The following is a 26,455-nucleotide window of genomic DNA, read 5'->3' on the forward strand; positions in this document are numbered from 1 at the left end:
AAGTTCATATTTGCCTCTGAAAAATCTTCTATAGTCCATTTATCATTTTAGTGTGCCTTCAGGATCCCTGTTAAAGAAGTTTCTTTATCAGCCTATAATAGACTAGTATTGCCTTTTATGGGGAACTGAGATTTACACAGTAAGTCAAAGATCATATCAGTGGCTCGCACTGACAATATACACCAAAAGGAGAATCAAAAGGCTTGCCTGTTGGCAACAATTTGAGAACAGGGAATCAGGAAAGCTGAAAATCGTCTAGTTTCTGTTGAGCTCTTCCTAAAATGTCACTGAACTACAAAAGAGACGTTGAAAAATAACCCAGTATACATTCAAGAAACCTTCTACGGGCAGGAAAAAAACCCAGACAATATTGTTTTACGTGACAATACGTAAATAATAATTTCACTGAATCTGAAGAAAACGTTTCTTAAAAGATTTTTTTTGGAAAATGGTTTGTAAGCTTCTTTCATTGCTGACAAGAAAGAACATTCTGCTAGATTAACTCTAACCTTCAAGAATGTGATTGAATTTAAAGAGAGTGCATAACAGGATTAGAGTTAAACCATTTAAACATCATGGCTCAGATTCCTATAAACTTGCATTCTATTCTTGTCTATACTTTCAATGAAATGTCATGTTGTGTCTGTCTAAATTTTAAATTGGTCAAATGTCCTGCTGTACAATCTAATAAAAGGTCTTTATTGGTCTACTTTATAACATCATGAACCTTTTTTTTAACCTGTAAATTGCATTTCTTCAATGGACAAGGTCAGACTCTAAATAGATATGCTTGTTCAAGTGTGACGTACATGAAAACCTGAGTGACTAATGTTTAAATTCCAATGCAGGTTGTCTTGAGGCTCCCTTTAGCTCCCCCAGCCTTGAATGCCAGAATGTTTCTAATGAAATACATTTACAAGCTGGCCACTGAAAGAAACTAAGCTAAAATAAAACTGGGTTCAAAAAGAAATAGTTCTTACTAAAGGTTAGCTAAAGGGAATTTTTATCCAGAAACTGTAAATTATGATATACTGTGTCTGTCTTTAGATAATGTTGGGATTCCCTCCAAGACCTTTTCTACTCGGTTTACAGATGTTTACCAGAAACAGGGCATTAATAAGTGATAATTATGGGTATTGGATAAGTTAGTGTGCATATTTTTGTTACACATTTGTTTTAAAAATCCATGTTACATTTAATATTATATAAAAAACCTAGAGATATTAAACTGGATGCCTTTTACCAATTTAAAACTAAATTAATAATTTGCAAATAAGCATTAAATCAGTAACAACTAAGGATTATAAGAGACTTGCTGCCTCCCTGAGGGGGGAAAAAAAACCCACATATAGGAATTCAGTGTACTATACTGTCATAAACAGATAGCTAAGGGTTAATGTCTCTTTCACCTGAAGCACCTGACCAGAGGACCAATCAGGAAACCGGATTTTTTCAACTTTGGGTGGAGGGAATTTTGTGTCTGAGGTCTTTGTTTTCTGTCTGCCTGCTTTCTCTGAGCTTTGGAGAAGTAGTTTCTGCTTTCTAATCTTCTGTTTCTAAGTGTAAGGACAAAGAGATCAGATAGTAAGTTATATGGTTTCTTTTCTTTGGTATTTGCATGAATATAAGTGCTGGAGTGCTTTGATTTGTATTCTTTTTGAATAAGGCTGTTTATTCATATTTCTTTTAAGCAATTAACCCTGTATTTTGTCACCTTAATACGAGAGACCATTTGTATGTATTTTTCTTTCTTTTTTATATAAAGCTTTCTTTTCAGACATGGTGGAGTTTTTCTTTACTTCAGGGAAATTGAGTCTGCACTCACCAGGGAATTGGTGGGAGGAAGAAATCAGGGGGAGATCTGTGTGTGTGTTGGATTTGCTAGCCTGATTTTGCATTCCCTCTGGGTGAAGAGGAAAGTGCTTTTGTTTCCAGGACTGGGAACGGAGAGGGGGAGTCACTCTGTTTGGATTCACAGAGCTTGTGTCTGTGTATCTCTCCAGGAGCACCTGGAGGGGGGAAGGGAAAAAGGATTATTTCCCTTTGTTGTGAGACTCAAGGGATTTGGGTCTTGGGGTCCCCAGGGAAGGTTTTTCAGGGGGACCAGAGTGCCCCAAAACACTCTAATTTTTTGGGTGGTGGCAGCAAGTACCAGGTCCAAGCTGGTAGCTAAGCTTGGAGGTTTTCATGCTAACCCCCATATTTTGGACGCCAAGGTCCAAATCTGGGACTAAAGTTATGACATATACACATTATATTCCATCCTAAAAGTACATTAAAAGAACATTAAGAGAGCAATAGCAAGCCTTCAAAAGTTAGAAAATGCCAGTATTAAGGCTATCCATGCAACCTTAATTCTGTCCCATTGTAACTATGCATTACAGTACAATCTTTAATTACACACTCACGTAGGTCCCCTGCCTCTTTCGGTCAATGGGTACTTATTCAACACTTTTTAGTCTCCATATTCAATGTATGGCCCCAGGTCTTATTTAACAGATACTATCCAAATCCTGCACCGAACACAAAATTATTAATTTACTAATGGGCATTTCTGTAGTATTCTCATCATGGTAAGTGAGTGCTTCTCAAACATTAATGAATTCTCTAGCCTGCTTCTTGCTTGCATATATATATATACCTGCCCCTGGAAATTTCCACTACATGCATCCAACGAAGTGGGTATTCACCCACGAAAGCTCATGCTCCAAAACGTCTGTTAGTCTATAAGGTGCCACAGGACTCTTTGCTGCTATTAATGAATTTGCCTTTGCAACACCTCTGTGAGATTAGATAGCATAATCATCTACATTTTACAGATGAAAAACTGAGGCACAAAATGATTAAGGCCAGTACTGTCAAAACTGTCCTGTAATATTGGGCATCCAACTACAGGAAACTAAGGCCTGATTTTTCAAAAGCACTTAGCACTTTAGAGCACTTTATATGTTCAAAATACAGCTCCAATTGACTTCAGTTGCAATTGTGAGTGCTCAACAATTCTGTAAAATCTGGCCCCAGATGTCTCTGACACAAAGGCCCACTGGTGGTTTACAACTCTGTGTTAGCAACTCTTGTCAGACCTGACATACTCATTACATCTAACACACTGTTGTCATGACAGATACCCAAAACAATATCTCACTGGAAAACTACTAACTCACTGATCATTAGTATTATTGCATAATATATGTATGAGGCATGTACAAAATTATAAATATGTGCTAAAATTATGTTATTAAAATGTGTTTGTCAAACAATGCATAATCTCAGTCTGCTTTAGACAAAAGAATGTGTATATGCTTGTCTGACCAGCTTGGTCATTAGGAAGAGACAATGCAAATATATTTACATATAAGCTAACAAAGCTATCAAGCTAACAAGGAGGGGGAAGATAGCGTGTCATCTATACCTCACTAGGAGAGACCAACTTAATCTGAGAATACATTTCAAAGGTTTACTGGTCTATAAAGACGGGGAGTCTGAACTTCAAATCATAGAATCATAGACTTTAAGGTCAGAAGGGACCACCATGATCATCTAGTCTGACCTCCTACACAATGCAGGACACAGAATCTCACCCACCCACTCCTGTATCAAACCTGTGTCTTTAAACCATCAAATCATGGTTTAGAGACTTCAAGGTGCAGAGAACCTTCCAGCAAGTGACCCATGCCCCACGCTGCAGAGGAAGGCGAAAACCCCCCAGGGCTTCTGCCAATCAAAAATGATAAGCAATTAAATATACTGATTTTATACAAAATAAAAATGCATCAATTAAGGTCTTTTAAGAAAGCCTGTGAGACAATGGTGATTCATATTATGGTGAAATGTACACATTAACACTATATGAGTAGTTATGGGTACTCACTGATATCATGCTTCAAAGTCTGTGACCAAACACAAGGGAAAAACTAGTTTTCTCCTCCACAGGAGGGATCTGTCTCCAATGTAAATTAAACATTATGGAATCAAAACAATGGAAGCCCTATTTACATAGGAATCAGCAGGGGAATGGAAAGTCAACAGGAAGGGAAGAACAGCAGGAAGCCTTCCTTTCTTTTGTAACCAGGTCAAAGAACTTTGGGAGACATCAGCAGAAACAGAAAGCCATTTTAGCATGCACTACTGGGCAGGTACAAGAAGCCAGAGCTCTTGTACATCTAAGAAAAGTGAATCCTTCAACTAACGAGATTGAAATCTCTGGGAACTGAATTTAGATGAGAAATCTGCTTAGGCAAAGATTGTAACTTGCTGAAATTAAATTTCAGTCTCAAAAGCGTATTTTTACTTTTTGTTTGTTTGTAGCCCTTTATTCCTTGCACTTGGTATCACTTAATCCTACATCTTCTTGTTAAATAAACTTTTACTTTTACTATAAACCAATTCAGTGCACCAGTTAAGTGAACAAGCTGCAGTATATTATGTCTTATAAAAAGCAACAAACTTAATAACTATTATGAATGTTTCGGGAGAGGGTTGGACACTGCAGGGAGACATCTCTGGGGAACCCGGGTGTTCGAGTTCACAGTTTGTTACCTGCAAAGCAAGCTTTGAACTGGTAGAATCCTGAAGGATAAGGCCCCATTGTCATGGAAGGACACAGTGAGAAAGGAATCCGCCAACCACCTTAACCCTAAGTAAACTAGACTTAAGATAACTAAAAGTAAAAATGAAATAACTATTTACAATTATTTAAAGATAAATGTCAAGTGAAAGAAGAAAATACAGACACAGGAGTATTTCATTCCAGACCGTGAGCCGCAGAAAAGGAACGGAAGAGGTAGTCCGTCCACAACACCATCTATGCCAGTGGTTTTCAACATGAGGAGGCATGCAGGCACAGATTAATAGACACCGCTACTGAAGAACCTTTGGTCCCAAGTGAACAGAATGCATGCACATCCCACAGAGAATACCCAGAGGGACCAGTACTCGAAAAAGAACAACATCGGAACCTTTTAGAGGTATTGATGCGAAGCCTCTCTAAATAGGGATTTTAAAGTGCAATGAATTATCAAGACTGATGGGAAAGAAGTGAGAATTCATCTTAGAACTGCCTAGCTCCAAACCATACGCACAATAAACTAGGACAGCAGTTCTCAAACATTAGCAACCCGAGGACCCCCATTTTGATTTAAAAATTTTCACGGACCCCCCAAGTCACCCCATTCAGCCCCATGCTCCATCCCGACTCCGCCCTTCCTCCAAGACCCCACCCCTGCCCCATCTCCTTCCGCTCCTGCTCCACTCCTGCCCCTCCTCTTCCACCTCATCCCTGTGCCTCCTGCACAATGCCAAACAGCTGTTCCCTGGCATGCAGGAGGCACTGGAAGGGAGGGGGAGGAGTTGATCAGCAGGGCCGGCAGCCCCCGACATGATTCCACCCCTCCTTTAAGCGCACCCCATCCTTGTTCCTCCCCCTCTCTCCCAGTACCACCCTGCACACCGCTGAATAGCTGTTCTCTGGCGTGCAGGAGGTGCTGGTAGGGAGGGAGAGCAGTTGAGGGAGGGGGAGGAGTTGATCAGCGGGACCTGCAGACACCTGGGGTACCCCTGTTTGAGAACTGCTGAACTAGGATATCAGTGAACTGGTTTGGAATGCAGGAATACGATCCCTCCCTCTATCAGATCCTTCCTGCATCTCCCACAGTATCTTCCTGGCTGGCTGGGAGCAATTCTGATGATTAAGGAGTGTGCAATGCAGAGGAACAAATTCAGAAAAATTGCAACTTTCAGTGCATCAAGATTTGAATCTCTTTTCAGAAAGTGCTGAGCACCTGCCCTCTGAAATCAGGCCCTTTTATGGTATCTCAAATTGGTCACTGAAAACTTGGAAGCACCTCAAATCACTAGACACTTCTGAAAATCTTGGCCAAGATTTCCACAGCACACCTAACACTAAGGCCAAGATTCTCAAAGGTATCTAGGCACCTAACTTCCATTGAAATCAGTGGGAGTTAGGTGCCTAAATATCTTTTGAGGATATAGACCTCAATAGCTTACATCTTTGCATTACTATAAGATTTTAGATTATATGATGGCACAACATCTATACACATTCAAAATGCTACATACAATATAGGTATCTAGGCTGACAGAAAAGTGATACCATAGAGCAACAATTTGATCATGATTAAGACATTTTAGTGGTTGTGGTCCTGGGTTTGCAATGCTTATTTTGGGGATAATTACAATATTATTTGAAATTTTTTTTACCCCATGTTACCTGATGTGTACTTTCAACTTTCACTTTAGTTTAATATAGGTTTTTGTCTGTGAATAATAACTAGATCCCTACTCTTGGATCTCAACTCCTTAGCACAAGAAAGGCTGGAACTCCCCTAGACCTCTAAGATATTTGGCCCTCTAAAGTACCAGTAGGCAAGATATTTGGCCTTCTGAAATCACCTTCCAATACCACAGTGCCTTCTAGAACATGCTACTTTTATATTCCTTTCTGAACACAGCTAAGTAGCCCGCCTATGCGACTGCAGCCATTTAGGTTAGTTCCAGCTCTCTGTTGCTCTTATTACTGGCTTTATTTTGGACAGTGTTTCTGTATCCCTTGATTGTTTTGCCCTGCACTCCTACAGTTCCTCAATATGCCAGAGCAATTCTTCACAGCAATGATCTCCTTCAGCATCTTTGCAGCTCAGTCTTAGTTGCTAACACATCATGGAAGCAAGGAGATGTTGCCTTCAATGGTTCATACACCGATTTTGCTGCTTTGTGGGTCACTGATCTCATTGTTTCCTTTGGAAGTTTATATTCCTTTGGTACATAACACCACCTCAACGCTCCACCCAATGCACAGAGTTTTTTCAGTCTGTAATGGTTCAATGGACTGATACTTATCTTGAAGTGTCAAGTCCCTCTTCTAAGTTATTAGCGTAGTTACCTTCTCTTGAAACATGTTATGTCAACAAAATATTGCATGAAAGGGGTCACAGAACAGCAAGGCCTTCTGTTCCCAAGTATTGACTGTGTACAGCTGATAATTTTTAAAGATGTGCCCTGAGTTATTGTATATTAATATCACACTCTGCTCTTAGGTGACAATACCTAGATTTCATCATCAGCACACTCTTTTACACACACAAAGTAAAATTTTCAAAAGTGCCTGCCTAATTCCCTTTTGAAAAAACAGGGACTTTGGCTCTTCAATGCTTTTGAAAATTATATTCCTAGTTCAATTTTCAAAAGTAACTTAAGCACTTAGGAGGCTAAGAATAATTAGAAGTAATTGAAGGTCTGATCATAGCAAAATAAGAGGTGCTGGTTACATATCTGTTGTCCCTTAGCATACTATAATCAATAAAACAGTGAGCCCATGTATCTTACAGAACAGTGAGCAGGGAGTGTGAATGGTTTCTTAAAAGTGTACATATTACTGATGACATCATCCATATGTTACTTTTCCAGTGCACAACCAGAGGAGTGTAGATACAGCCATTTTTATTCTTCCAATATTAAAAATACAATTGTGACATTTGATAAATGGAGATCAGAACCCCAGAGAATGACATTTGATTTTCAAGGTTCAAAGAGTATCATTAGGACCCTACCAAATTTACAGTCCATTTTGATCAATTTCACTCTCATAGGATTCTAAAAATCAAATGTCATGACTTCAGCTATTTAAATCTGAAATTTCATGGTGTTGTAATTGTAGGGGTCCTGACCCAAAAAGGAGTGGGGGGGACGTCATAAGGTTATTGTACAGGGGGTTACGGTATTGCTACTCTTACTTCTGCACTGCTACAGACTACGGCAGTGCTGCCTCCAGAGCAGGGCAGCTGGAGAGCAGCAGCTGCTGGCTGGAAGCCCAGATCTGAAGGCGGAGTCACTGCCAGCAACAGCGCAGAAGTAAGGATGGCATGGTATGGTACTGACACTATTACTTCTGCGGTGATGCCTGCAGAGCTGTGCCCTCAGTCAGCGGTGACCACTCTCCAGCCACCCAGCTCTGAAGGCAGCAAAGCAGAAGTGAGGGTATTGCATTTTGCAACCCTTACTTCTGCACTGCTGCTGGCAGGGCACTGCCTTCAGAGCTGGGCTCCCTGCAAACAGCTGCTGTTCTCCAGCCACCCAGCTCTGCAGGCAGCACAGAAGTAATGGTGGCAAATACTGCAAGCCCCCTAAAATAACCTTCCAACCTCCCTGCAACTCCCTTCTGGGTCAGGGCCCCCAATTTGGGAAAGGCTGGTCCCCCCGTGAAATCAGTATAGTATAGGATAAAAGCATAAAAAAGACCAGATTTCAAAGGGGTAGACCAGATTTCACAGTCTGTGACACCTTTTTCATAGCCGTGAATTTGGTAGAGCCCTAAGTATCATACACAACAAGAAAGAAAAATTAATACATTTTGTAGGAAAGTTTTTTACAATATCCCTTCAAAATTCCAATCAGATCATTTCTCAGATTCTCTCCATTTACACAAATGAGGCAACTTCTTAATAATCAAGAAAAATACTCACCCTCTGTTACTGACGATTGCCTTTTTCAAGTGAATATAGTTAGCAGGAAAAATCCCCTGCAAGAGAGAATAATAATTCTACTTGTCAGAAAAATACAATCATAGCTTTGAACAGTTTTCATTATAACAAAATTAGCAAACATTTCATAACTGCCAACTTTCCAATTTCATCATGGTGCAAAACAAGCTCTCATTGTCAAAATCAATATTCAAATTATACTCACATCACGTGGCTTCAACTTATCTCAGCATAGGCCAATATGTTGATTTGACAATTATGTAAGTTATATAATCTTTCATTCTTGAAAAAAAAAACTTGTGTATGCATCCAACAAAAATATCACAGCAAACAGATCAAAACATCTGAAAGCTCTATAATTCTAAAAATCAACTTTAAAAAAATCATTAATTTTCTGGTTTGAAATAGAATACTGGTCTCCAACAATACTTTCTACTTTTTCCTCTTTGCTCTTTACAAGAGTTTTAATTTTTGCTATTAATTTAAAGAACATTTACACTGTTATCTATTGTGGTTTCTCTGACTGTCAAATTATGGACTTAATCCTCAGAATGAACCTATTTTCCATCACACTCCACCCTTGAAAATGTATCATCCCTCTTTTTATCCTCTGATTTGACACTTTAAGGCTAAACTTTGTGATTGTATACATTACAGATGGTGCAGAATGCTGTTGCCAGGATAACAAGTTCTATAACAATAAAAAATCAACTTTACATCATCTGCAGTGGCTTTCTGGAATGTAGCAGATCAATTTGGTATTTCATATATAGCACAAAAGACCTGATCTTGAGAAATAATTATTCAGGACATGTGTAACATTACTTACTGGGGCATTCCTATTGACATCAATGAATTTTCCCACGAGTGAAGTTACATACATAGAATCATAGAACTGGGAGGGACCTTGAGAGATCATCTAGTCCAGTCCCCTGCACTTATGGCAGGACTAAGTATTATCTGGATCCTTCCTGACAGGTGTTTGTCTAACCTGCTCTTAAAAATCTCCAATGATGGAGGTTCCACAACCTCCCTAGGCAATTTATTCCAGTGTTTAACCACCCTGACAGTTCGGAAGTTTTTCCTAATGTCCAACCTTAACATCCCTTGCTGTAATTTAAGCCCATTGCTTCTGGTCCTATTCTCATAGGTTATTTCTCTCCCTTCTCCTTGTAACAACCTTTTACATACTTGAAAACTGTTATGTCCCCCCTCAGTCTTCTCTTTTCCAGACTAAAGAAACACAATTTTTTAAATCTACCCTCATAAAAATGATTAAGGTCTAGAAAACATGACCTGTTACTCTTCTCTGGACTTTGCCCAATTTGTCCACATCCTTCCTGAAATGTGGTCACCAGAACTGGACACAATACTTGAGTTGAGGCCTAATCAGTGCAGAGTAGAGCAGAAGAATTACTTCTCATGTCTTGCTTACAACACTCCTGCTAATACATCCCTAAAAGATGTTTGCTTTTTTTTTTTTGCAACAGTGTAACACTGTTGACTCATATTTAGCTTGTGATCCACTATAACCCTCAGATCCCTCTTTGCAATACTCCTTCCTAGGCACTAATTTCCAATTCTGTACGTGTGCAACTGACTATTCTTTCCTAAATAGAGTACTTTGCATTTGTCCTTTCTGAATTTCATCCTATTTACTTCAGACCATTTCTTCAGTTTCTCCAGATCATTTTGAATTTTAATCATATCCTCCATAAAATCATAAAATATTAGGGTTGGAAGAGACCTCAGGAGGTCATCTAATCTAATTCTCTGCTCAAAGAAGGACCATTTTGAAGCACCTGGAGGAGAGGAAGTTGATCAGTGCACTTGCAACCCAGCTTGGTATCACCTGCAAAATTTATAAGTGTACTCTCTATGCCATTATCTAAATCATTGATGAAGATATGGAACAGATCGGACCCAGCACTTCCAGCATGACTGTGATCCAATGATAACTACTCTCTGGGAATAGTTTTCTAACCAGTTTTGCACTCATCTTATAGTAGCTCCATCAAGGTTGCATTTCCCTAGTTTGTTTATGAGATAGTCATGTGAGACAGTATTAAAAGCTTTATTAAAGTCAAGATATACCACATCTACCGCTTCCGCCCTATCCAGATGGCTTGTTACCCTGTCAAAGAAAGCTATCTGGTTGGTTTGACAAGATTTGTTCTTGACAAATCCCTGATGACTTATTTATCATCTTATTATCTTAACTGATTGCTTAATTATTTGCTCCATTATCTTTTCGGATACAGAAGTTAAGATGACTGGTCTGTAATTCCCCAGGTTGTCCTTACTTCCCTTTTTATACATTGGGACTACTTTTGCCCTTTTCCAGTCTTCTGGAATGTCTCCCATCTTCCATGACTTTTCAAAGATAATCGCTAATGGCTCAGATGTCTCCTAAGTCAGCTCCTTGACTATTCAAGGATGCATTTCATCAGGCTCTGGTGACTTGAAGACATCTAATTTGTCTAAGTAACTTTAAACTTGTTCTTTCCTTATTTCAGCCTCTTCTGATCCTACCTCATTGTCACTGGCATTCACTATGTTAGACATCCAATCAACACAAATCTTCTTTGTTTTGGTTTTCACCAAGAAGTCATTAAGCACCTCTGCCGTTTCCACATTTCCTGTTATTGTTCCCCCCTACCCTCATTGAGTAATGGGCCTACTCTGTCCTTGGTCTTCCTCTTGCTTCTAATGTATTTGTAGAATGTTTTCTTGTTGCCGTTTATGTCTCTAGCTAGTTTGATCTCATTTTGTGCTTTGGCTTTTCTAATTTTGTTCCTACATACTTGCGTCACTTGTTTATATTCATCCATTGTAATGTGACCCAGTTTCCACTTTTTGTAGGACTCTTTTTTGATTTTCAGATCATTGAAGATTTCCTGGTTAAGCCAGGGTGGTCTCTTGCCATACTTCCTATCTTTCCTATGCAGTGGGATAGTTTGCTCTTGTGCCCTTAATAATGTCTGTTTGAAAAACTGCCAATGTCTTCAATTGTTTTTCCCCTTAGACTTGCTTTCCATGGGATCTCACCTATCAACTCCTGGAGTTTGCTAAAGTCAGCCTTCTTGAAATCCACTATTTTTATTTAGCTGTTCTCCCTCCTACCATTCCTTAGAATCATGAACTCTACCATTTCATTCCAGTAGAAGAACACTTCAATCTCCCTCGACATTCTATACCAGATTTAAAAGTAGCCATACTTCAACAAAAAAAAACTTCAGAAACAGACTTCAAAGAGAAACTGCAGAGCTATAATTCATTTGCAAATTTAACACCATTAATTTGGACTTGAATAGGGCCTGGGAACAGCTGACTCACTACAAAAGCAAATTTTCCCACTCTTGGTATTGACACCTCCTCATCATCTATTGGGAGTGGACCACATCCATCCTGATTGAATTGGTCCTGTCAACACTGGTTGTCCTCTTGTAAGGTAACTCACTTCTCTTCATGTGGCAGTATATTTATGCCTGCATCTGTAATTTTCACTCCATGCATCTGAAGCCGCAGCCAGCACATCCCTTGGCCCGTGCAGCTTCCTGCAGCCCCCACTGGCCTGGAGCAGTGAACCGCGGCCAGTGGGAGCAGCGATTGGCCAAACCTGCGGAAGCAGCAGGTAAACAAACTGGCCTGGCCCACCAAGGTGCTTACCCTGGTGGGCCGCATGCCAAAAGTTGCCAATCCCTGGTCTAGTCTGACCTCCTGCACAACGCAGACCACAGAATCTCACCCACCCACTCCTGTATCAAACCCCTAACCTATGTCTGAGCTATTGAAGTCCTCAAATTGTGGTTTAAAGACTTCAGGGTGCAGAGAATCCTCCACGAAGTGACCCGTGCCCCACATTGCAGAGGAAGGCAAAAAAAAACAACACCCTGGGCCTCTGCCAATCTGCCCTCGAGCAAAATTCCTTCCTGACCTCAAATATGGCGATCACCTAAACCCTGAGCATGTGGGCAAGACTCACCAGCCAGACACCCTGGAAAGAATTCTCTGTAGTAACTCAGATCCCACCCCATCTAACATCCCATCATAGGCCATTGGGCATATTTACTGCTAATAGTCAAAGATCAATTAATTGCCAAAATTAGGCTATCCCATCATACCACCCCATCCATAAACTTATCAAGCTCAGTCTTGAAGCCAGATATGTCTTTTGCCCCCACAACTCCCCTTGGAAGGCTGCTCCAGAACTTCTCTCCCCTGATGGTTAGAAACCTTTATCTAATTTCAAGTCTAAATTTCCTGACGGCCAGTTTATATCAATTTGTTCTTGTGCCCACACTTGTACTGAGCTTAAATAATTCCTCTCCCTCCCTGATATTTATTCCTCTGATACATTTATAGAGAGCAATCAAATCTCCCCTCAGCCTTCTTTTGGTTAGGCTAAACAAGCCAAGCTCTTTGAGTCTCCTTTCATAAGACAGGTGTTCCATTCCTTGGATCATCCTAGTAGCCCTTCTCTGTACCTGCTCCTGTGTGCATTCTTCCTTCTTAAACATGGGAGACCAGAACTGCACACAGTATTCCAGATGAGGTCTCATCATGCCTTGAATAACGGTCCTAACACCTCCTTATCTCTACTGGAAATACCTCGCCTGATGCATCCCAAGATTGCATTAGCTTTTTTACGGCTATTTCTACGGCCATCTACATTACCCTTCCTCCGTATGTGCATTCTCCTACCCATGGCTGTATCCCTTCTTTCTTTGTTTTCTTCCCTCTCAATGTTAAAATTCGGCGTGGAGATTACCTGGACATCTCTCAATCATCTCCTCCCAATTCCTAGTTTAAACCTCTCTTAATCAGTTGTGCCAACCTCCATGCTAGGAGTCTATTTCCCTCTCTACTCAGGTGAGGTCCATCCCAAGAGAACAGTCCTCTGTCCATGAATGCCTCCCAGTGGCCATACATCCCAAAGCCCTCCTTATAGCACCACTGCCTGAGCCATCTGTTAATCATCATAATCTTGTCACATCTTTGTCGCCCTTCTCTAGGAACAGGCAGAATCCCACTGAAGATCACCTGAGCCTCGATTTCCTTAAGCATCTTCCCCAGCCTGGCACAGTCTCCCTTGATACATTCCAGCGAGAATCTAGCCGTATCATTCGTTTCCACATGAAGGACAATCAGTGGATTCTTTCCAGCTCCTGTTAGGATCCTCTTCAGCCTCAGGTCCACATCCCATATCTTAGCACCCGGCAGACAGCACACCCTTCTGTTCTCTGGAACAGCTCTGGTTACAGACCTGTCTATTCTTCTCAGTAAGGAGTCTCCAATCACGTAGTCAAGCCTTTTCCAGGTGACAGTGCGATTCTCTGGTCTATCTCCTGTTCCCTCTGGCTGCAAGTCCTCTCAATTCCTGTTCACCCTTGCAATCCTCTGCAACCCATCCCGTATCCTCCTGGGGCTCATATTTGATGTTATCTCCATTGACTCTTCTTATAGGACTAGCTGCTCTTCTCTTCTTTCTTGTCTTTTCACCTTCAGCAACCACCTGCTATGCCCCTTCTTCATTTTCCAACTCTGCAAACCTGTTCCTGAGCTCTATTGCTCCTTTACTGGGCCGTCTTTTCCTCTGCCTGGTTCTTAGTCACATGCTTCTACTCTCCACTTTCCTCACCCAGCAGTCTCGCCTCAGAGTTCTTTGGTCCTGCTTCCATCTGCAAGTCTGAGCTTCTAAACTCCCTTCTAAACTCAACCAGAGTTTCCACCTGCATCTCCAGTCCTCGGGTCTTTTCTTCCATCAGCTCTATCAGGCAGCACTTCATGCAGACGAAACTCTTTTTAGGTACCCCCTTCAGGATCATGTACATGCCGCAGCTTCTACATCCAGTCATCTTCATTGTGTCTTCCACTGCTTGGGTCACTACCACTGCTGTCTCTGTATCTGTCATAGGCTTCCCATCTAAATCCTGTAAATCCGGGAAACACAAACCAAACCACAACACCATCACCCACAGCAAAACAAACACCCAAATAAATCTGTTAGTCTTTATGGTGCCACCGGACTCCTCCTTGTTTTTACCATTTCATGATCACTTTCATCCAAGTTTCCTTCACTTTCAAATCTCAACCAGTTCTTCCCTATTTGCCAAAATCAAATCTAAAACAGCCTCTCCCCTAGTAGCTTTCTCCACCTTCTTCCACCGTGCTTAGGTGTTTGCAGATTTGGGGCCCTAATGACTTATGGTATCTTTCTCTCTGATATAATATTTTGTGTCTGAGTTTGCAATTGTAGGTCACAAGGAAAGAGGGAAAAAATGTGAAACAGATTTTTTGAAGACCTATCAGTAACAGTGCATATGTAGAATATGCTCCATGTGACCAGAATATCCTTTTCAGAGACATTTCTTTTGAGTGCTTCTTCAGGTAATTTTTAAAAGCCTTTAAAGGAGTCATGTTAAGTTCTATTTTATTTGTTATATTTTCAGAAAAAAATTACCTATAAATTTATTGTCATTAGTGTTTGTCACAGAATGGCTGGCACTTGAAGGGAAGTTAGTCCCAGCTTCACCTATGATTGATCAGCTAAAAGCCAGCAAGTGGCTCCATTAGAAATAGGCCTGCAGATGCGAGACTGGCTCCTGTGGCAGGCCCTGAACAAGGGGATAGAGATGCAAGGGGAAAAGCCTCTGAGCCACACAGAAGACCCCAGGTTGAGGGAAAAAGCAAGGTTTATGTGTGGAACTTGTGTTAACCTAGGGGGAGGGACGTCTTTCAAAGAATAAACTATGCCCTGAAGGAAGACCTCGAAAAGATTTTGATCTGGAGGAGTCATCTCAATAAGTGAGAGAGACTTGTAGACCGTATTGCAATTAATTGGGTAATACATTTTAGGTAACACAATAGCAGCAGAGAAAGGCAGTACTTAGTGTAGCGAGTAGGCAGTGACTTAAAAGGAGTAAATGTATCAGATATTAACCAGTGCAAAGCAGCATAAAGAAAAATAGATGACTGGTGCAAAGAAGTCCAAATTGTAGAATATTGCAATTCTGCAATCATTGTTCAATTAAATATCCCTCTCACTGATACCTCCTAATGATTGGTTACTGCTTTCACATTTTCCAAGAGCAGAAATATATACAGGCAATAGTCAAAAGCAATAGGAAAGATATACACTTCTGACTGGAATTCATGCAGACTGATAATAGATTTAGACTTCCTCCCCCTCCCGCCTGATTTCTTTGGAGTCCATATTTGCCTCTGAGGAAGTAGAAAGAAATGAAAGTATGTGGGGGCCATGCCTGCTTACATAACCTTACCTGAAGGATTCCATGTCTTCCAACAGGATCCTTATAGCCTGGCAATGATCAGCTTTTTGGAGAGTCCCAACATTGGTGTGGTAGTGTGCAGGTGAAGCTCAAGACCATGAATACATACTGATAAGCAATTCAAGAATTCCAACTACAGGAGAACAATTCTTCTGTATTACCTTCCAAAAACCTTTCACAGACTCTGTCGCAGGTCTTTTATTTAGTGGCTCTTAATTTTTCAAAGAACAAGTTACCAAAAATTAGGAAAAATGTATCTATGCTTTCCTGAAAGCACAGATAAAGAAAAATCTTATTGAGTAATAATATCCGGAGATCCATTAGAATGGAATTTCTACAACACTTTGCCCTCAGGATCGGAAGCAGGATCATTGTTTAAATATGAACATCCAAACAGGAGCTATATTATAGAAAAGAAAGAAAGAAGAAAATCTGATGAGGTTCAACAAGGACAAGTGCAGAGTCCTGCACGTAGGAAGGAAGAATCTCATACACTGCTACAGGCTGGGACAGACTAGATAAGCAGCAGTTCTGCAGAAAGAACCTAGGGATTACAGTGGACAAGAAGCTGGATATGAGTCAGCAGTGTGCCCTTGTTACCAAGAAGGCTAATGGCATATTGGGCTGCATTAGTAAGAGCATTGCCAGCAGATCAAGGGAAGTGATTATTCCCCTCTGTTTGGCACTGGAGAGGCCATATCTGGAATATTGCGTCCAGTTTTGAACCTCCCACCACAGAAAGAATGTGGACAAATTGGAGAGAGTCCAGTGGAGGGCAACAAAAATGATTAGGGGGCTGGAGCACATGACTTATGAGGAGAGCCTGTGGGAACTAGGCTTGTTTAGTCTGCAGAGAAGAGTGAGGGACGATTTGATAGCAGCCTTCAACTACTTGAAGTGGGGGTTCCAAAGAGGATGGAGCTAGGCTGTTCTCAGTGGTGGCAGATAACAAAACAAGGAACAATGGTCTCAAGTTGCAGTGGGAGAGGTCTAGGTTGGCTATTGGGAAACACTATTTCACTAGGAGGGTGGTGAAGCACTGGAATGGATTACCTAGGGAGGTGGTGGAATCTCCATCCTTAGAGGTTTCTAAGGCCCGGCTTAACAAAGCCTTGGCTGGGATGATTTAGTTGGGGTTGGTCATGCTTTGAGCAGGGAGTTGGACTAGATGACCTCCTGAGGTCTCTTACAACCCTAATCTTCTGTGATTCTATATATTCTCCATCTTCACCTAGGCACTAATATGTGGAGAAGTCTTCTGCCAAAAATGGAAGTGGGTAAAGACTGGGTGACTCATATGTAAAATTTTGATGAATTTATGCAATGATCACCATCTGGCTGTTTACCAGGTCTTAATGCAGTAGACAAGACTTCTCTACACTGAGACTGTCATGGCTCCTAAGAAATGGACTTTGCTGCTTAAAAGAAGAATAAACTTTTTTTAATTTTCTTTGGGAATGAATGCTATGACAGTTATGACCTCATTTTGATTAGAACTATAGGTAGCCATTTTCTCCCAAACTCAAAGAGTCTAGCACCAATCAGAATTATAACTCCAGAGAGGGCTGGTTGAAAATCTTGCAGACCGTGCTGAGGCAACTGTGAGTACCTACTGACATCACCTCAATACCAAAGCTATTAATTCAAGAATGGTATTTTCTCATTTTGTACTTCAAACTCTTTCAACTTGCCATACAATTTGTGTTCCTTTCTATAATGTCTGACAGGAGCCAGGATTGTAAATCAACTTTTGAAGTGACTCTGAATACTCTCAGCTTTCCACAAAGTTTCCCCTGGTATCAATAAGACAGATGGGAATTGATTTTCCTGATCATTGGATCTCAAGGATGAAAGCCACATGCACCAGTGAGAAACACATTTACATCTCAGTACATTGTTCATAGAGTATCCTTCAGGCCATTGGATTTTTAGGCTGAGAGGGACAATATTTGCAATAATTTCAACCCACATTATCATTCCTTGTGAAAGCATGGAGAGGAACTTAAGGCATCAGATGGCAGCAATGCAAGGTTGAATTTGAATTTGTGTAAACTAAGGAATTCTCTGGCCTCATTAGGTGGAGGCCCGGGGCTAAGAAATAAACAGTGGGGCAAAAAGATCCCTTTACTGCCTGATTGACTGCAGCCCAGATGGGGAAGAACAATCTCATCACTCCATGGTCAGCTGCTGTGGGGAGGAAGGGGAGATTGTGGGGAGACAGCAGAAGCAGTTGGGAACAATAACCTGGATGTTATGACATGGTGACCCACAGTAAGAGATCATAGAATATCAGGGTTGGAAGGGACATCAGGAGGTCATCTAGTCCAACCACCTGCTCAAATTCCAAATAAATCATCCCAGCCAGGGCTTTGTCAAGCCTGACCTTAAAAACCTCTAAGGAAGGAGATTCCACCACCTCCCCAAGTAATCCATTCCAGTACTTCACCACTCTCCTAGTGAAAAAGTTTTCCTAATATCCAACCTAAACCTCCCCCAATGCAACTTGAGAAAATTACTCCTTGGTCTGTCATCTGCTACCACTGAGAACAGTCTACATCCATCTTCTTTGGAACCCCCTTTCAGGTAGTTGAAAGCAGCTATCAAATCCCCCCTCATTCTTCTCTTCTGCAGACTAAACAATCCCAGTTCCCTCAGTCTCTCCTCATAAATCATGTGCTCCAGCCCCTTAATCATTTTTGCTGCCCTCCTCTGGACTCTTTCCAATTTTTCCACACCCTTCTTGTAGTGTGGGGCCCAAAAGTGGACACACTAGTCCAGATGAGGCCGGACCAATGCCGAATAGGGGGAATGATCACATCCCTCCATCTGCTGGTAATGCCACTACTTATACAGCCCAAAATGCTGTTAGCCTTCTTGGCAATAAGGGCATACTGTCAACTCATATCCATCTTCTCGTCCACTGTAACCCCTAGGTCCTTCTCTGCTGAACTGCTGCCTAGTCATTCGGTCCCTAGTCTGTAGCATGGGATTCTTCCGTCTTAAGTGTAGGACTCTGAACTTGTCCTTGTTGAACCTGTATCCTATCCCTACCACTCCTCCCAGTTTAGTGTCATCTGCAAACTTGCTGAGGGTGCAGTTCGCGCCATCCTCCAGATCATTAATGAAGATATTGAACAAAACCAACCCCAGGACTGACCCTTGGGGCACTCTGCTTGATACCGGCTGCAACTAGACATCGAGTCATTGATCATTACCCGTTGAGCCCGATGATCTAGCCAGCTTTCTAACCACCTTATAATTATAGTCCATTCATTCAGCCCATACTTCTTTAACTTGCTGGCAAAAGTACTGTGGGAGACCGTAGCAAAAGCTTTGCTAAAGTCAAGAAATAACACGTCCACTGCTTCCCCCTCATCCAAAGAGACAGCTATCTTGTCATAGAAGGCAATTAGGTTAGTCAGGCATGACTTGCCCTTGGTGAATACATGCTGACTGTTCCTGATCACTTTCCTCTCCTCTAAGTGCTTCAGAATTGATTCCTTGAGGACCTGCTCCATGATTTTTCCAGGGACTGAGGTGAGGCTGACTGGCCTGTAGTTCCCCAGATCCTCTTTCTTCTCTTTTTTAAAGATTGGCACTACGCCAGCCTTTTTACAGTCATCTGGGACGTCCCCCGATCGCCATGAGTTTTCAAAGATAATGGCCAATGGCTCTGCAATCACATCCGCCAACTCCTTTAGCACCCTCGGATGCAGTGCATCCAGTCCCATGGACATATGCTCACTCAGCTTTTCTAAATAGTCCTGAACCACTTCTTTCTCCCCAGAGGGCTGGTCACCTCCTCCCCATGCTGTCCTGCCCAGTGCAGTAGTCTGGGAGCTGACCTCATTCGTGAAGACAGAGTCAAAAAAAGCACTGAGTAAATTAGCTTTTTCCACATCCTCTGTCACTAATCCACATTAGGTATGATAGCCCAATAGTTAGGGCAACTGGCAGCAGCAACTGGTGATGACAGCCCAATATTTTCTTAGTCTTTTAGGAGAGTCAAGAAATTTCATCCCTTTATAATCTTCCCACACAAGGAGGCATATACTGCTATACAACTTGTCTATAGCAGTGGCAGCCCTCGTAAGCATAAATTTCACAGCACTCTGTAATAAGCTATCCTTTGAGGGTTTGCTGGGAGGGGAGAGGGGTTGGCTATTTTTCAAACATAAATATGTTATTATTTGACCCCTTAGGGCAGCCGTCCAAATCAGAGTTTTCTCCCCTCAGGAGGAACAGTCCCCTTTTGCGTGTGTGTGTTGGGAGATGTGTGTGCAAATCCAAAGGAATCAGCACATCTGAGGCACAGCTGCCTCATTATCCTCCTTCAAATCTCACCTTAAAACTCTCCTCTGCCATGCTGCCTACAAAAAAATCAACAACAGTTAGGCCACTGGTGCACTGAGACCACTATCATGCTGACCAATACTTCTCATTGTTACCCTATCTGACATCTCATCTTACACTTAGGCCATGTCTATACGAACAGCACTATAGTGGAGAGTAAGGATGCTCTATGCCAACAGGAGAGAGCTCTCCTGCTGACATAGCGCTGTACCCATGATCACTTATGTCGGTGTAACTTAAGTCGCTTAGGGGGGCGGAATATTCACATTCCTGAGCTACATACGTTTTGCCAGCATAGGCTGCAGTGTAAACATAGCCTAAGATTGTAAACTCTTCAGGGCAGGGACTGTCTTTTTGTTCTATGTTCATACAGTGCCTAGCCAATCTGGTTCTTTGTTGTGACTAGGGCTCCAAGGCTCTATGGTAAAACAAAATAGTAATAATTCCCGACTGTTCCGATTCTGCCCTGAAGAAGCAAGCTGGCTCAAGTATCCGTTGTAACAGATCTGTGTACCTTAGCATGATGAAAAAATGGAGAACTAATTGGCATATTCTTATCTTCCTCCTTTTGTTTCTCCTTAACACAGATTAGATTTACTACAGTGCAAATTCTCCATATTTTTCAGCCAATTACTTTAGCAGTTGAAACAGTATTCTGTAGACTCAGAGTATAAAACATAATGTTCTTTTTCTGTCTTTCTGTCTTCTTTTAAAAAAAAGAAAGCATAAACACATTGTTCTGCCAAAATAGACTACTCAAAAACATCAGGTCTCCAATAAGAGGTTAAATGCATCACAGAAGTGATATGTTCATTCTCCAGGTAGAAGGCTGGCAGAATCTGTGTCCCGCAACGTAATTCATACATCAGTGGCTCCAGAAGGCACCTCTCTTACCCTACTTCCTTCCCCTATGCAGTCACCCATAAAATGTAAGATTCTGCTATAGGCAAAAACAACAGTATATTCTGATATCCTGCTTTTAATATTTGAGTGACTTCTTTAAAAGGATTCTAAAAATTAATAATTACTTAATTTCAGAAAGACCTCATTTCAAAAGCATGTTGATACAAATAGCCTAAAAAGATAAAAGTACATTCATTAAGTCTGCTCTGCTGTGGAGGGCCAGTGCTGCCAGACACCAATGCCACATCAGGGATCAAAATCAAAGAGAGATTCTAGATTCTCACTTTTGGAAGAATGGATGTAAGGTAGGCTGAACCTGATCTTGATAGAGGCTATTCCCATTTCATTTCATATAAACATATCAAGAATCAGAGTATCATTCCACAGAATTTTGTTCCAGCATCAGAAAAGTAGTATCAAGAAATTCCAAATGAGATATTCTTCAGTGGTAAATCTTAATTATCACCTTTTTGATATAAGGGATATGTGGTGTCCTTTATTAAATCCTCTAGGCAGAACATTTTGTACTGAATGTTTATGAAAAGATTATGCTGTCTCACTTAACTCCCTATTACCTTAACTCTTAATGAACACCAACTCATAAATGATTGGCTGAGGACACAGGGATACTTAAAACTGTACTTGATAAAAATATATGACTATAACAATGTCCGAAATGATTATCTGCCTAACTACCAGGGAATAGAACAGATTCATAGATTCTAGGACTGGAAGGGACCTCAAGAGGTCATCGAGTCCAGTCCCCTGCACTCACGGCAGGACCAAATACTGTCTAGACCATCCCTGATAGATATTTATCTAACCTACTCTTAAATATCTCCAGAGACGGAGATTCCACAACCTCTCTAGGCAATTTATTCCAGTGTTTAACCACCCTGACAGTTAGGAACTTTTTCCTAACGTCCAACCGAAACCTCCCTTGCTGCAGTTTAAGCCCATTGCTTCTTGTTCTATCCTTAGAGGCTAAGGTGAACAAGTTTTCTCCCTCCTCCTTATGACACCCTTTTTAGATACCTGAAAACTGCTATCATGTCCCCTCTCAGTCTTCTCTTTTCCAAACTAAACAAACCCAATTCTTTCAGCCTTCCTTCATAGGTCATGTTCTCAAGACCCTTAATCATTCTTGTTCTTCTCTGGACCCTCTCCAATTTCTCCACATCTTTCTTGATATGTGGTGCCCAGAACTGGACACAATATTCCAGTTGAGACCTAACCAGCACAGAGTAGAGCAGAAGAATGACTTCTCGTGTCTTGCTTACAACACACTTGTTAATGCATCCCAGAATCACATTTGCTTTTTTTGCAGCAGCATCACACTGTTGACTCATATTTAGCTTGTGGTCCACTATAACCCCTAGATCCTTTTCTGCCATACTCCTTCCTAGACAGTCTCTTCCCATTTTGTACGTGAGAAACTGATTGTTCCTTCCTAAGTGGAGCACTTTGCATTGGTCTTTGTTAAACTTCATCCGGTTTACCTCAGACCATTTCTCCAATTTGTCCAGATCATTTTGAATTATGACCCTGTTCTCCAAAGCAGTTGCAATCCCTCTCAGTTTGGTATCATCTGCAAAACTAATAAGTGTACTTTCTATGCCAATATCTAAGTCGTTGATGAAGATATTGAACAGAGCCGGTCCCAAAACAGACCCCTGCGGAATCCCACTTGTTATACCTTTCCAGCAGGATTGAGAACCATTAATCATGTCAATTCCAAGTAGGTGACTCCCAAGCAGTCCCCTGGAGGAGGACTCAAAGTTCACCAAGCTGCAGACCGGAGTACTGCTCTGCCAAACCCGGCATCATCTCTAGCCTACTGAGTGATGGCGTAGTGACACGTAAAAGCATGAATAGATGACCCATCGCCGCCCTGCAGATGTACTGGATAGGGACCTGCGCCAGGTACACTGCAGATGAAGCTTGCACTCTTAATGGAGTGTGCCGTCAGTCCTGGGGCTAGAATCTTCACCAGGATATAGCACACAGGCTGTGATCCAAGATGAGATTCGTTAGGATGAGATGGGCAAACCTTTCATTCTCTCAGCAACGGTATCAAAGAGTTATGCTGATTTCCTAAATGGCTTTGTTCGCTCAATTTAAAAAGCCAGGGAACATCTAACATCTAGGAGAATGGAGTCTGCCTTGAGGTTTCACAAAGAACACTGGCAAAAAAGATGTCCTGACTTGTATGAAACTGTGAAGCAATTTTAGGGAGAAAGGCCGGGTGTGCCCACTATTGCACCTTATCCTTACAAAAAACTGTATAAGGAGGCTCAGATATTAAAGCTTTGAGCTCAGACACTCTTCTGGCAGATGAGATAGACACTAGACATGTTACCTTCCAAGCGAGGTAAAGCAACGAAAAAGTTGCTAGAGGTTTGAAAGAGGGCCCCATGAGCCTTGACAGGACCAAGTTAAGATCCCAGCGGGGAGGACCAGTTGCCACACTTGGGGGTACAGACTGTTTAGTCCTTTAAGGAAATGTCCAACTATGGAGTTAGCAAATACTGATTGCCCTGCTGCGCCCGGATAGAAAGCAGAAATAGCTGCCAAGAGTACCTTAACTGATGAGACTCCCAGCTCTTGCCGCTTTAAGTAGAATAAGTAGTCCAGTATTAAGGGAACTGAGTACTTCAGCGGAGGGGTGCCCTTCTGTGTGGCCCAAATAAAGAACCTTTTCCACTTGGCTAGATAAGTGGCATGAATGAAAGCTTTTTATTGCCAAGGAGAACCTTGGTAACTGAATCAGAGTACTGGAGCTCTAATGGGTTTAGCCATGGAATTCCCATGCATTTTTCTTATTTAGATAGGCTTTTTTTGATAAAATGATTTTTGAGGGAAAAAACCATCTAAAGATCATTTTAATTAAGATACATTATAGCTCAAAGATATATCATCATGGAATAGGGATTCTAGAGTATGAGACAACACATTAATGTAATGTTTAAGAAAAGTTTTGTAAATGAGTTCCGATAGATCATGGATTAGGGACCCAATCTTCTGAGGTTCCAGGGGCTTCTCTACAGTTTATTTAGGTTAATATTTCTATTTACCTAATAAGACTCAGTACTCAGTCTACAAGATACCATCAGAGATGCTTTGTTTTGCAGTTCTCAAACTGTGCATTTGTGTCTCCAGAGAAAACCTGCTTGTTAACAGCAAAAGGGTTTTAAATAAATAAATAAATAAATGTGAGAAATAACAGACCTCAACCCTATTGTCTCTCTGCAAATTTGTGTACACAGAGTCGATCCCTTAACTCTATCTAAAAGTGCAAAGTTTCAAAAAGTTCAATGAATAGAAGATTGTTGAGGGCAGAATAGATCTGGACAAGAAGAAGTCTGGAGATAAATGTGAAAAGGGAAGGATAGGCAGTAGAAACAAAACAGTGAAACTGTTTGAGCAGAATATTCCACAAGTCTTGAGGTCCTTCTCAGGGTGGCCTTCATTGATTTGAGATCTACCATACCATTCTCTCACTAGAAAGGAAAATCTATAATGGCAGCAGGACCTAAAAGAGACCTAGTTGGCGAATATTTTAATGAAGTTACTCATCATTTCAGATACAGTTGTGATAAAAAATAAATAGCTGAAATAGGCAGATCTTCCTCTTACAGTTTCACCTTTAAAGTAGTACTGAGTGTCAGTAAATGCAATGATTAACACAAAATGAGCATTATGGTAATAATAATTAAATAACAGCATTGACTTATTTTGTTTAGGAGAATCCATCTTCAACATACAAGATTCTGAAGATTATCCATGTCATAGGTTTCACCCCCACTCTGAACTTTAGGGTACAGATGTGGGGACCTGCATGAGAACCCCTAAGCTTAATTACCAGCTTAGATCAGCATGCTGCCACCACCCAAATCGTTTAAAACAGCTGCTGTTTATGAGTCATTTGGGAAACTTCCCCCCAAAAATCTCTCCCTCCCAAGTACTGTAACTCTTCCCTGGGTAATCTTGAGAGACTTTTTCACCAATTTCCTGGTGAACACCAACCCAAACCCCTTGGATCTTAAAACAAGGAAAAAATCAATCGGGTTCTTAAAAAGAAGGCTTTTAATTAAAGAAAAGGGGTAAAAGAAATACCTCTGTGAGATTAGCATACAAGCTACTCTCATAGACAACAGATTCAAAACACAGAGGATGTTCCCCTGGGCAAAACCTTAGCTACACAAAAGAAAACCCAATTTGATTATCCCTCTAATGCAAAAGGACAAGTCACAAAAAAAATAAACATAAGCTAATTTATTTCTTCTCTAATACTCACTACCCTGATAGGAGGCTGATTCTTGGATCTTTTCTCTCCAGCATACAATTTAATGAATGGACTGAACAAAGGACTTTTCCCTCCTTCCTGGGCGAAACATTTTGTCCTCCCATTGGTTCCTCTGGTCAGATGTCAGCTAGGCTACGTGAACGTCTTAACCCTTTACAGGTAAAAGAGGCATTAACCCTTAACTGTCTGTTTATGACAATCCACCTTCCAGATCACCATCATTTTGTATAGCTTCAGAGTTATCTGCCAATGACAGTGTTTCAGTCACTTCATGTATGTCACATAGCCACAGTATATCACCTGTAGCAAAAAGAAAAAAAATCTCCATCATCCAGAAACAACCATCAATGAATTTGTGATAAAAAACAGCAGATTACAAAAAGAGATAATGATGAAAAAAGTACCCAGTCTGTTTAGGCAACAAACTCTCAATTCCATATGATTGAGAACCCACACTTTATTAACATGGTTCAGTCATTAAGACCAGGACACAGTCCACCTAACAGAGCAGATGTTGCAGGCAAACTGCTGGATAACATGTAAGAAAGAGAAATTGAGCAGTGTGCATAAGGTTTAGAGGATGAAATTGTTAACCTGATTCTTGATGGGAGGAGCAATGTCCACAATGATCCTGTTGTATATGTGCTTGTGTGACAACAGAAGAAGGGAATGTCTTCCTTACAGAAACAATTCATACATCAGGAAATGCCTACACAGCAGAATACTTACAAGAAGTTGCAGTACAAGCTATAACAAACTGTGAAAAAAAATTCAAATATTTAGTATGCAGCTTGGTCACAGATCATGCTGCAACTGTATCCAAGATGAGAAGAAATTATTTAGAAGAGAGTCCCAAGCTAATAACATAACAGTTGCAGGCTCATTTGATGCACTTCCTAGCCAAAGACTTTAGTGTTCCAGAAATAAAGGGTAATATTTTTGAAATTGCAAAATACTACCGTAACAACCACTTTGCAGCAGCTGTTCTGATAAAAGTGGGAGGAACCAAGCTAACTCTTCCACAAGACGTGATGGAACTAGGTCGTGGACTGTTTTGAGCATTATATTAAGAACTGGCCTAATCTGATGACAATTTGTGAACA

At 41.1% G+C, this 26,455-nt stretch overlaps 1 protein-coding gene across 9 annotated transcripts in view; it reads right to left on the minus strand.

Moving 5' to 3' along the window:
* DOCK3 (dedicator of cytokinesis 3) overlaps window positions 1-26,455 on the minus strand; it is a 612,097-nt gene that overhangs the window by 484,230 nt on the left and 101,412 nt on the right. For all 9 annotated transcript variants that reach the window (XM_030569027.1, XM_030569026.1, XM_030569028.1 and 6 more), the window contains exon 4: window positions 8,481-8,536. In XM_030569027.1, coding sequence (XP_030424887.1) covers window positions 8,481-8,536 — 56 coding nt within the window. The remainder of the gene's footprint in view (window positions 1-8,480; window positions 8,537-26,455) is intronic.

Source organism: Gopherus evgoodei, chromosome 7 (genome assembly GCF_007399415.2).
Source record: "Gopherus evgoodei ecotype Sinaloan lineage chromosome 7, rGopEvg1_v1.p, whole genome shotgun sequence".
NCBI lineage: Eukaryota > Metazoa > Chordata > Testudines > Testudinidae > Gopherus > Gopherus evgoodei.